Source organism: Arachis hypogaea, chromosome 9, assembly GCF_003086295.3.
Source record: "Arachis hypogaea cultivar Tifrunner chromosome 9, arahy.Tifrunner.gnm2.J5K5, whole genome shotgun sequence".
NCBI classification, from domain to species: Eukaryota; Viridiplantae; Streptophyta; class Magnoliopsida; order Fabales; family Fabaceae; genus Arachis; species Arachis hypogaea.
Genome location: NC_092044.1, coordinates 102740613 through 102750238, shown reverse-complemented (window position 1 = coordinate 102750238; position 9626 = coordinate 102740613). Strand labels below are relative to the sequence as shown.

General features: G+C 32.0%; 1 protein-coding gene across 1 annotated transcript; it reads right to left on the bottom strand.

Annotated features, from left to right (window-relative positions):
* Positions 1–1455: 1455 nt before the first annotated feature.
* Positions 1456–6713, bottom strand: LOC112711371 (carboxyl-terminal-processing peptidase 2, chloroplastic). The gene is made up of 13 exons (XM_025764008.3): positions 6497–6713; positions 5756–6098; positions 5482–5631; positions 4473–4555; positions 4155–4363; positions 3694–3762; positions 3309–3427; positions 2976–3051; positions 2852–2893; positions 2458–2566; positions 2274–2371; positions 1782–1875; positions 1456–1704 (listed from the first exon to the last, which is right to left on the bottom strand). The coding sequence occupies exons 1-13, from the start codon at positions 6569–6571 to the stop codon at positions 1579–1581; spliced, it is 1593 nt and encodes a 530-aa protein (XP_025619793.1). The 5' UTR covers positions 6572–6713; the 3' UTR covers positions 1456–1578.
* Between the last annotated feature and the right edge of the window lie 2913 nt (positions 6714–9626).

Genomic DNA, 9626 nt, shown 5'->3' with positions numbered 1-9626 from the left:
TAGTCTTGAAATACCACATCTTAGTGTTATTGGAGCGCTAATTTATCTTGCTAATAATACATGACCTGACATATCATTTGCAGTGAATTTACTAGCAATGTATAATTCCTCTCCAACCAGAAGACATTGGAATGGAATCAAACAAATTTTTCGATATCGTCATGGAACGGTTGATATGGGATTGTTTTATCCCTATGGATCCAAGTCACAACTAGTTGGTTATGCAGATGCAGGATACTTGTCTGATCCACATAAAGAAAAATCTCAAACAGGATACCTGTTCACATATGGTGATACAGCTATATCATGGAAGTCCAAGAAACAAACGATAGCAACAAACTCCTCTAATCATGCTGAAATACTAGCAATACATGAAGTAAGTCGCGAGTGTTTTTGGCTCAAGAGTTTGATCCAATATATTCTGTCATCATGTGGACTGATTGATCATAAGATAGCTCCAACTGTCCTATTTGAAGATAATACAGTATGCATTGCTCAACTTAAGGGTAGATACATGAAAAGTGACCGAACAAAGCATATTTCTCCAAATTCTTCACTCATGATCTTCAAAATCAAGGGACAATCAGATTTATTTACAAAGTCACTCCTACAATCTTCTTTTGAAAGATTGGTACATCAAATTGGGATACGCCGATTTCGAGATATTAAATGATGTCGACAAGAGGGGGAGACTGTACTCTTTTAGTCAGGTTTTTTTGCATTGGATTTTTCTTAACAAGGTTTTTAACGAGACAGTTCCTATCACAGGATATTGTACTCTTTTTTTTCACTAATTTTTTTTTTCATTGGATTTTTCTTTAGTAAAGTTTTAATAAGACATATTCCTAAATAATCATCCAAAGGAGAGTGTTGTGATAAGGATGCATGAGGTGGATGCCCATTAATGTTTGGGCGGCTAACTTTTCTTGGGCGGCTAACTTTTCCAAGTGAAAAATTCAGACTATTAAAGGAAGACTGAAGTTAATTGTATTTGAAACTTTAACTTTTGCACGCCTATAAACAGAGAGTTTGATATGAAGAATAACACACAACAATCAATACAATTCTCTCTCTTTTATCCTCTTTTCTGTATCTTTTACATACGATACTACTTATATTAGTAATATATATATAAATCACTTCTATTATATTAAGATAATTATATTAGTAAACATTAATACTAGAATTTTATATTTATATTTTTTCATTTTATATTTAGTATATCTTCTTTATTTATTTATTTTACAACAATACATAATTAATACATGATCATTAATTCTAGAATAAAACTTATCTTTAATAGAGAAATGCTAAAAGAGCATCAAAGTTTCTTAGTCTACTTTTTTTTGTTTAGTAATCTAACAACATATTTTATCCCATACTTTTAAATATTAATGGCTAACTGATGGTTAAAAACAATAAATTCTGATAGTCCTCTAGCATTCTTCAAATATATTTGAGGCAAGAATGTCCCTTCTCTTGATTAACGAGACCCAACAACATAGTGTTATGGTAAAGAATTACCATGTTAAAAGAATTAATACACAAAATTAAGAAGAAAATAAAATAAAATGAGCCTCATCTTGAAAATAGTTGAACCCTGTTGACATGGCAAGAAGATGCAGGATCCTGAAGGCAGTTGCAAAATGCATCCTCATCCTTAGGAAATGATGTTGGTAGAGGATGGTCAGGGATGACACCAACCTACAATTCAAACGCAGGGCGTCGCTGTTAGTAAGTGATACAAGCCAGTCGTGGGTGGCAGAGGGCTAAGAACATACCTTGTCGATATCTATGTGTGCAGGTGTCTCGTATCGAGCAACTGTAACAACTAGTCCGGAGCCATCTGACAGCTCAAAAACTGATTGGATCTTCCTGCATAAATGTGTATAGCTCATGTTACGCATGTAACATTGTTTTAAGGAAAAAATTGCACCTAGCTAGTAGCTAGTGTGCATTTTACATTCTAAACAATCAAAATATGCAATTTGACACCCTGAAGTATCACATGGTACATTTATGATCACCTGTAAGCTTCTTTTCCAAAATTACCCTTTTATTAAGGAGTAATGTTGTCAACACATGTAAAAGATAATTTTGAAAAATAAAAACGAGGGTTAACATAAGGCCTTTTTTGCATCATTTGACACCTTCAGGATGCCATTTGCATTTTGAATGTTTAAAGTGTAAAGTGTGCGCGAGCCAAAGTTTAGAGGAAGCAAGAGTTTCCCTTTTCTTTTTTGTTTGAATTGAACCAAACCATAAGTAGGTACCCTTTTCCAAATGTTGGTTCTCCAAACAATATCGCCCTTTTGTTATCTTTCAATGCACCGGCTAAGATTTCGCTTGCACTTGCAGTTCCCTTATTCACCTGGTACGATCTCAAGATCGGTGATCACTCATTCTTACCGTACAAGCAAGTGACAAATTTAGAATTCTGAATAAAAAGGAACATACCAGTACAGCTAGGGGTTCTGAAATAGCTAGTGCGTTGCTTCCATCTGTATCGAGTATGTCTCGGATACCCCGACTATCGCAAATATACACAATCACACCTTTATCCAACCTGGTTGGTAATAACATCTATTAGAAGTTGCAGCTGAGAATAAGAAATAAAAAGAAATAAAAAAATATAATAAAAAGATAAGTTGTATTCTGTTGTAGAATATTGAAGGAATTCCACACAATACAATCTAATGTAGTATTATGAAGTTATAGACATGAAAGGTGAACATACATGAAACATTCTAGTCTGAAAGATGGAAAAACCATGGAACTGAATTTCGAAACATCGCTAGCCAAACATCATATATATGCAATGCGTAAAACCGTGACTAGTTGATAAACTTACCAAATTTTGGCAGTCTCAATTCCTTCAGGGAAAAGACCACCACTGCAAATATATAAATAAATGAAACCCTTCAGAAAGCTGGTTGTTACAATTGCAAAATGTGAAATATTTATTGCTAAATCACCTATTATCTCTAAGGTCCAAAACAAATGCATTAACATTTTCACTCCTTAATGTATTGATTGCTTCCTTGATAGCACCTGCAAGGGTGACAGATTTGCCACAAAGAAAGAAAAGGACGAGGAAATGCAGAAATTTTTGTCATAATAATAGAAAGTGAAAATCAATGAAATGATAAAAATATAATGTGGTGAGAGATCGATTTGTTGATCAGGAGGACTCTAGCATCTAAAGGGAATCACAAAATATGATGGAGAAAAGAAATTGCATGTAAAGAGACAACAAAAGATGATTATGGAATCAAGAAAAGTTGTGCGTCCCATCATTTTCTACTTACTTGAAGCATTTTGGTTGAAAGATGTTAGTTTGATATAGCCAACTTTTGGCGAACCATTTCCTGAAGCAGGTGTCTTGCATAGCCTCGACGTAACTGGATTCAATGATACTTTCTCTCTCCTGAAATGAGCAACTCTTGTGTTTTAGATGTTTAATTATAAATAAGATAAAATTTGATTATCAAAAAGCATAGGTACATAACCCTATCAAGTAATGATAATGCTAGTCATTATGAAAATAGAAAAATAATCATGTGGATGTGGTTAAAATAGTGGTGCATTATCAAGGTGCAAGTCTCCAAACCATCCTTGAAAACAAAACATACTCTGAAGGTCTGAAAGGCCGAAACTTCAAATCTAGTTCTGTTTGGAAGAAAACAAACTTACGTCAAGGATAGGTGCTTTACATCTGAACCACTTCGAATGGTCAAAGCTACAGAGCTTCCTTCAGGTCCCCTGTGATTTCCTTGAAAAAGTCAGGCAATCAAACAGATAAATTGAAGGCGATAAATGAGAAAAGTAATTAGAACCTTTTAAATAGGTCTCAAACTAGAATAACAGCAGTCACAAAAAAAACTAGAATAACAGTAACTTGTAAGATTGGAATCAAGAATTCAAGCAGAAAATGTAACAATTTAAAATGATAACATAAATGTCCCAATATTTATATCAACATATTACTATATTTTTAAATTGTTGGGAAATTTTGAGAGGTAACCCATTCCTATCCATTTTCTTTAACAATGACAAGTTGTATAAAATGTTCCTTTTATAAAAACGTCTAGTTTCCCCATTAGGAATATTACGATTTGAAAGCTCAAGCAGCATGAAAGGGGGAAAAAACCCACTGTAGGCGTTCAGCTGCATCATATAATCCCAAGTTTTCTGTGCTTGTATCATCAATTCCCAGAATTATATCTCCCGACGAAACACCAGCTCTATATGCAGGACCGCCAGGAGAAGCTGAAATGACAACAAGTCCACCAGATGGCATTGCAGCTTTCGTAGGGTAGCCTATGGAAATGCCTACTCCAGTGAGAGCACCTTGAGTTCCAGACTGCCTTCAGACAAATATTAGTTATTCGGATTTATGTGTAAAAATGTGAATGGTTTCGGTAAATTTAACATAGGTAAAATTTGATTATCAAAAAGCATAGGTACATAACCCTCAGACTTCTGAGCTTTTCTGGCTCCAGAAACCTTGTGAAGGGATCATCCAATGTGGCTAGCATCTTTCTTATTGCCGTATCTGAGTGCAAACACAACATTAGCAATTTAAACTAAACTAGGATGATAGGCAACTAATAGCTATGAGATTACGCAAGACCACTAAATTTCAGATATGCCAAAATTGTATATATAGTTATCATGAAACAGTGTGGAAGACTCCTTTTTTGTTGTTGGGTAGATAGATATTAATATTGGGATAGTCAGTGATTATCCACTCCAGTTTGATACTTTGTGTTTAAAAATATAAAATATAAGTTTCTTAACAGTGAAAGCAATCTTCAGCACCTCATGGTTACTCTCTTAGTTTCATTGACATGCATGACATAGATCGAATATATGTTGTTTATCATTGTTCATATAAGCAAGAAAAATTATAGAGAGCCGTGTATACTTTGGTGTTACAATTTGCATGCATCATCAAGGAATACAGTTTAGCAAATGCAGAAAGGATTGGATCAAACTATGTAATCTTCATGCTTAAAACCACTTTCTATGCAGATGCTATTATGCCCTGCGGCATATATGGTATATTACCCCATCCTCTCCTAAAGGAAAATCTAAAAGTCACTAGACAGGGAAAAGGTAAGAAAAAGCAACCTACATGTCACAGGATGAAATGTAACATTTGCTACCAGTTTTCTTCTCAAAAAAGACAAGACTACCTAGGAACAACTGCATTTGACTTATAAGCAATTCAGCACTAAACATGCACCACTAGATCTCAATTAAATCCTGAAGAAAAATCATAGCAAACAGCTTTATAGCTAACTGATCAGAATCTTCAAGTACAACCATAGTTCTAATTCAACTATCAAGCATAATCTACATCGAGTATGGATACTACCCTAGGTTGAAAGCAGATGGATTTGGGGAATATATTTTTTAGTATGCTGTCCTTAAGCAACAAATTGAAGGGGAAAAAAAGACAGACAGTGAAATGTATACATGTCTCTTCTCGATTGTTCATTGGTTCCTTGCGCAGAGCATCTTCTCTATACCTAAACCAACTTTGTCCATTAAAACTTTTATCGATATATGCCCGGTCAATTACTCTCCATGCCTCCAAAAAGAGAAGATTCTCTTCAGTCAGGGCCCCTTGGGAGAACAAAATAAAAAGATTAATTAATGAAAAAAAATCAGATTATGAAAATTCTAAATGTTTAATTATCCTATTATCTATTGAGAATCAATCATGGGGTGAATAAAGGTCCAAACTCACATGATGGATTGCTGGAAGCCAAAGAAATTGACATAACCAACATCACTCCGGTAACCAACCGCACAAATAAAACCGAAGCATGGTGTTTTAAGCCAAATGAAAAATCTTTCAGCTTCATAACACTCTTCCGTTTCCTCCTTCTGGCAAGGAAACTCCAACTTGATCGGAACAAGCAGGACCGTGGAAAAAGCTTGTTACTACTAATCCATGGTGCCACCCCAACAAGTGAGTATTCATTTCCACAATCCCTATTAGTAAAACCAACACCTTTCTTATTCTTCCCATGTGTCAATGAAAACCTAGATTCTATTACTCTTAAAGAAAGACACTTTAACTGTGGCACCTGCAAATAGCACAATTCAGTTAATAACTACTCAAGTCAAAAAAATTCATACGTGACCAATTTATTGAGAATCTAACTCTAAATAGGTTCAAATGAAATTTGTAAACACAATACATGGTAGCATTCAAAATTCATTTCTTTTTCTTTTTTAAAATTTTAATTCAGCTACAAAAATAGTTCAGCTGTGACACCCGCAAATAGTACAACTCAGTGAACAGTTTCATTCATGTGCACATCATTGACCATTTAACTCTAAATTTGCGGGTAGCAATCAAAATTTGAATTTTCTTTTTCTCAGGAATTCACGGGAATCAAAGAGAATGTGGGGATGAAACATGCATGCATTTACGGTTATGATGAAAGTGAAGAGATTACTATGAAGTACGAAGAGAAAGAACCTGAGGAATGGAAAAGTTGTGAGAAGAAGAAGGGAGAGAAAAGGAAGCATTCACAGAGCTCGCAACGATCTCCATGGAAGAAGGCTGCCCCACCTAATGCCTCAGCCTCTCACTTTTTCGCTTTTTGCATTATCGTTCGTTTATTCATAGAGAAAGATAAAAATATAAATAAATATTTCTATACTGAAAGAGACACCAAACTAGAGTAGTAATGGATAATTCTAAAATAACATGTAATTTATCTTTTATAATGTGTCAATTTTTTATTAGTTGATATTTTAATTTAATTATTAATTATATTAGTAATTTAAATTATTTAAATTTAACTAAAATTAATATTTAAACTATAATAAAGACTATTTATAATTAAATTATTATTTAAAATAGATTATGATATAATTTTTAAAATATTAATAAAGAAATTCTTCGTAAAAATTTTTTTGTCTAAAAAAAATTTTGTTGGAATAATATTGATGAAAGAAATTATTGACTATTACAAATTTATTAACTTAAACATTGTTCTAATTAACAATGAATTAGGCTCTATAACTAGAACAAATTAAAGCATAGGATGGAACCCAGCTCTGCATGAAGGTATTTAAGTACAGTTTTAAGGTTTCGATTTGATAAAAAAAATAGTGGCCAAATAAAAAAAGAAAGATCATTCTTAAGAAAAAAAATAATTCATCCTTGTATAAAAAATTGTTATTATAATAACATTTGGTATAATATCATATTTAAAAGTACATCTCCTTTTAATTTGATAACCTTATAATAGTAAGTGTAAACTCTAATTTTTGCAACAATAAAAATTTATTACTACAAATGATGTTAAAATGGAGTAAAATTCATGAAAGAGGGATAAATTTTTAGTTATTAGTATAATAAATTAAAATATCAACTAATAAAAAATTAGCATATTAGAAAGGATAAATTACATATTATTTTAGAGAGAGTTGGATAAAATTTACCTTCTCAATTTGATTCTAAACTTGTAACTAAGTCTTTATTTAGTTTTTTAAATTTTAATTATTTTTATTTAATTTTTAAATTTTATGAATATGATTTATGTTATTATTCATGTTAGTTTTTAAATAATTTTCAACGTACAAATGTTAGTGAGAAACTAAGAATATTAATATAGATAATTAAATATTATGTTGGATTATGTAAAATGACATCATTTTAATTTTGACATTTAAATAGTTTAAAAATAATTTTATAAGTAGTGTTTATTAAAAAATTTTCTTCCAAAACAAGTGATACATTATCGTTTTGACATTATCGTTTTGAGCTATTTAAATGTCAAAATCAAAATTGCATTATTTTACGGATTTCAACATGGTATCTAGCTGTTTATATCAACGCTCTTTAATGTGTGTGTTGAAAATTATTTTAGGATTAATGTGAGTGGCGTTTACAAAATTTAAAAATTAAATAGAGACAATTAAAATTTTAAAGATAAAATTGAGACTCACATATGAATTTCTGGATCAAATTGAATATTATCAATTTCAAAGTACTAAATACTTCTTTTATTTTATTTTGTTAACTTTTTAATGAATTCAGATAGCTGCGGTTGTTTATAAATATAAAACATTGAAATATAAATATAAAAATACAAAATTAAATTTGACAAATGAAATATAAACATATATATAAAGATACCAAATTAATATATTTTCTATCAAAATCCTAACAAAAGATACACTTTATTTTTATATTTTTTTTCATAATTAAAAATAATCCTCTTCTTCCATTATTATGGAGGACTATTTACATTTTTAGTATTTTCGCATTCATAAAATGTTCTCTATTATATAAGAGAGATGGTATTTCTTGTAATTTAATTTTGATGAGTAAAATAATTTTATATGTATATTTAATTATGTATCATTAAATTAGTAAAATAATTATATTTTATATCGACTATATAAATTATTATCTAAAACAAATATAATTATATGATTATGTAAAATATTATACATTAATAGTGTATTAAAATTAAATTTTTATTTAAATAAATTATAATTTTTCATTTTATCTTATTATATATTTAACATTTAAAAAGTAAATTATTAATTAATTTAATGGTATTTTTAAAAATTTAAATAGACTCCATATATTTAAAAAAAATTTAAAAATAAAAGTCTATAATTTTTTATTTTTTATTTGAAATAAAAAATTATTGTGCTATTGGTGCGCGAAATTGTGAACAATACTTTTTCACAACTCTCATAATCCCCGGTCATGAACCCCAAAAACTTGGTAGTTCAGTACCATGGCATTACACAACTTCGCACAACTAACCAGCAAGTGCACTGGGTCGTCCAAGTAATAAACCTTACGCGAGTAAGGGTCGATCCCACGGAGATTGTTAGTATTGAAGCAAGCTATGGTCATCTTGTAAATCTTAGTCAGGCAAACTCAAATGATAATGGTGATGAACGAAAATAACACAAAGGTAAAGATAGAGATACTTATGTAATTCATTGGTAGGAACTTCAGATAAGCGCATGAAGATGCCTTCCCTTCCGTCTCTCTGCTTTCCTACTGTCTTCATCCAATCCTTCTTACTCCTTTCCATGGCAAGCTTAAGCAAGGGTTTCACCGTTGTCAGTGGCTACCTCCCATCCTCTCAGTGAAAGCGATTGCATATGCTCTGTCACAGCATAGCGGAATTCATCTGTCGGTTCTCAATCAGGCCGGAATAGAATCCAGTGATTCTTTTGCGTCTGTCACTAACGCCCCGCCTTCAGGAGTTTGAAGCACGTCACAGGCATTCAATCATTGAATCCTACTCAGAATACCACAGACAAGGTTAGACCTTCCGAATTCTCTTGAATGCTGCCATCAGTTCTCGCCTATACCACGAAGACTCTGATCTCACGGAATGGTTGGCTCGTTTGTCAGACGAGCACTCGGTTGTCAGGCGATCAACCATGCATCGTGCAATCAGGAATCCAAGAGATATTCACTAGAGCCTTGATCGCTTGTAGAACAAGAGTGGTTGTCAGTCACCTTGTTCATGGGTGAGAATGATGATGAGTGTCACGGATCATCACATTCATCAAGTTGAAGAACAAGTGATATCTTGGAACAAGAACAAGCGGAATTGAATGGAAGAACA

Excerpts from the sequence above, each read along its gene's own strand:
- LOC112711371 (XM_025764008.3), bottom strand. The coding sequence starts at position 6,571 with ATGGAGATCGTTGCGAGCTCTGTGAATGCTTCCTTTTCTCTCCCTTCT. Across the intron at positions 3,428-3,693 it reads GTAAAGCACCTATCCTTGAC|GAGAGAGAAAGTATCATTGA; the intron begins GTAAGTTTGTTT and ends TGCTCATTTCAG. Across the intron at positions 1,876-2,273 it reads GAACCAACATTTGGAAAAGG|GAAGATCCAATCAGTTTTTG; the intron begins GTACCTACTTAT and ends ACATTTATGCAG.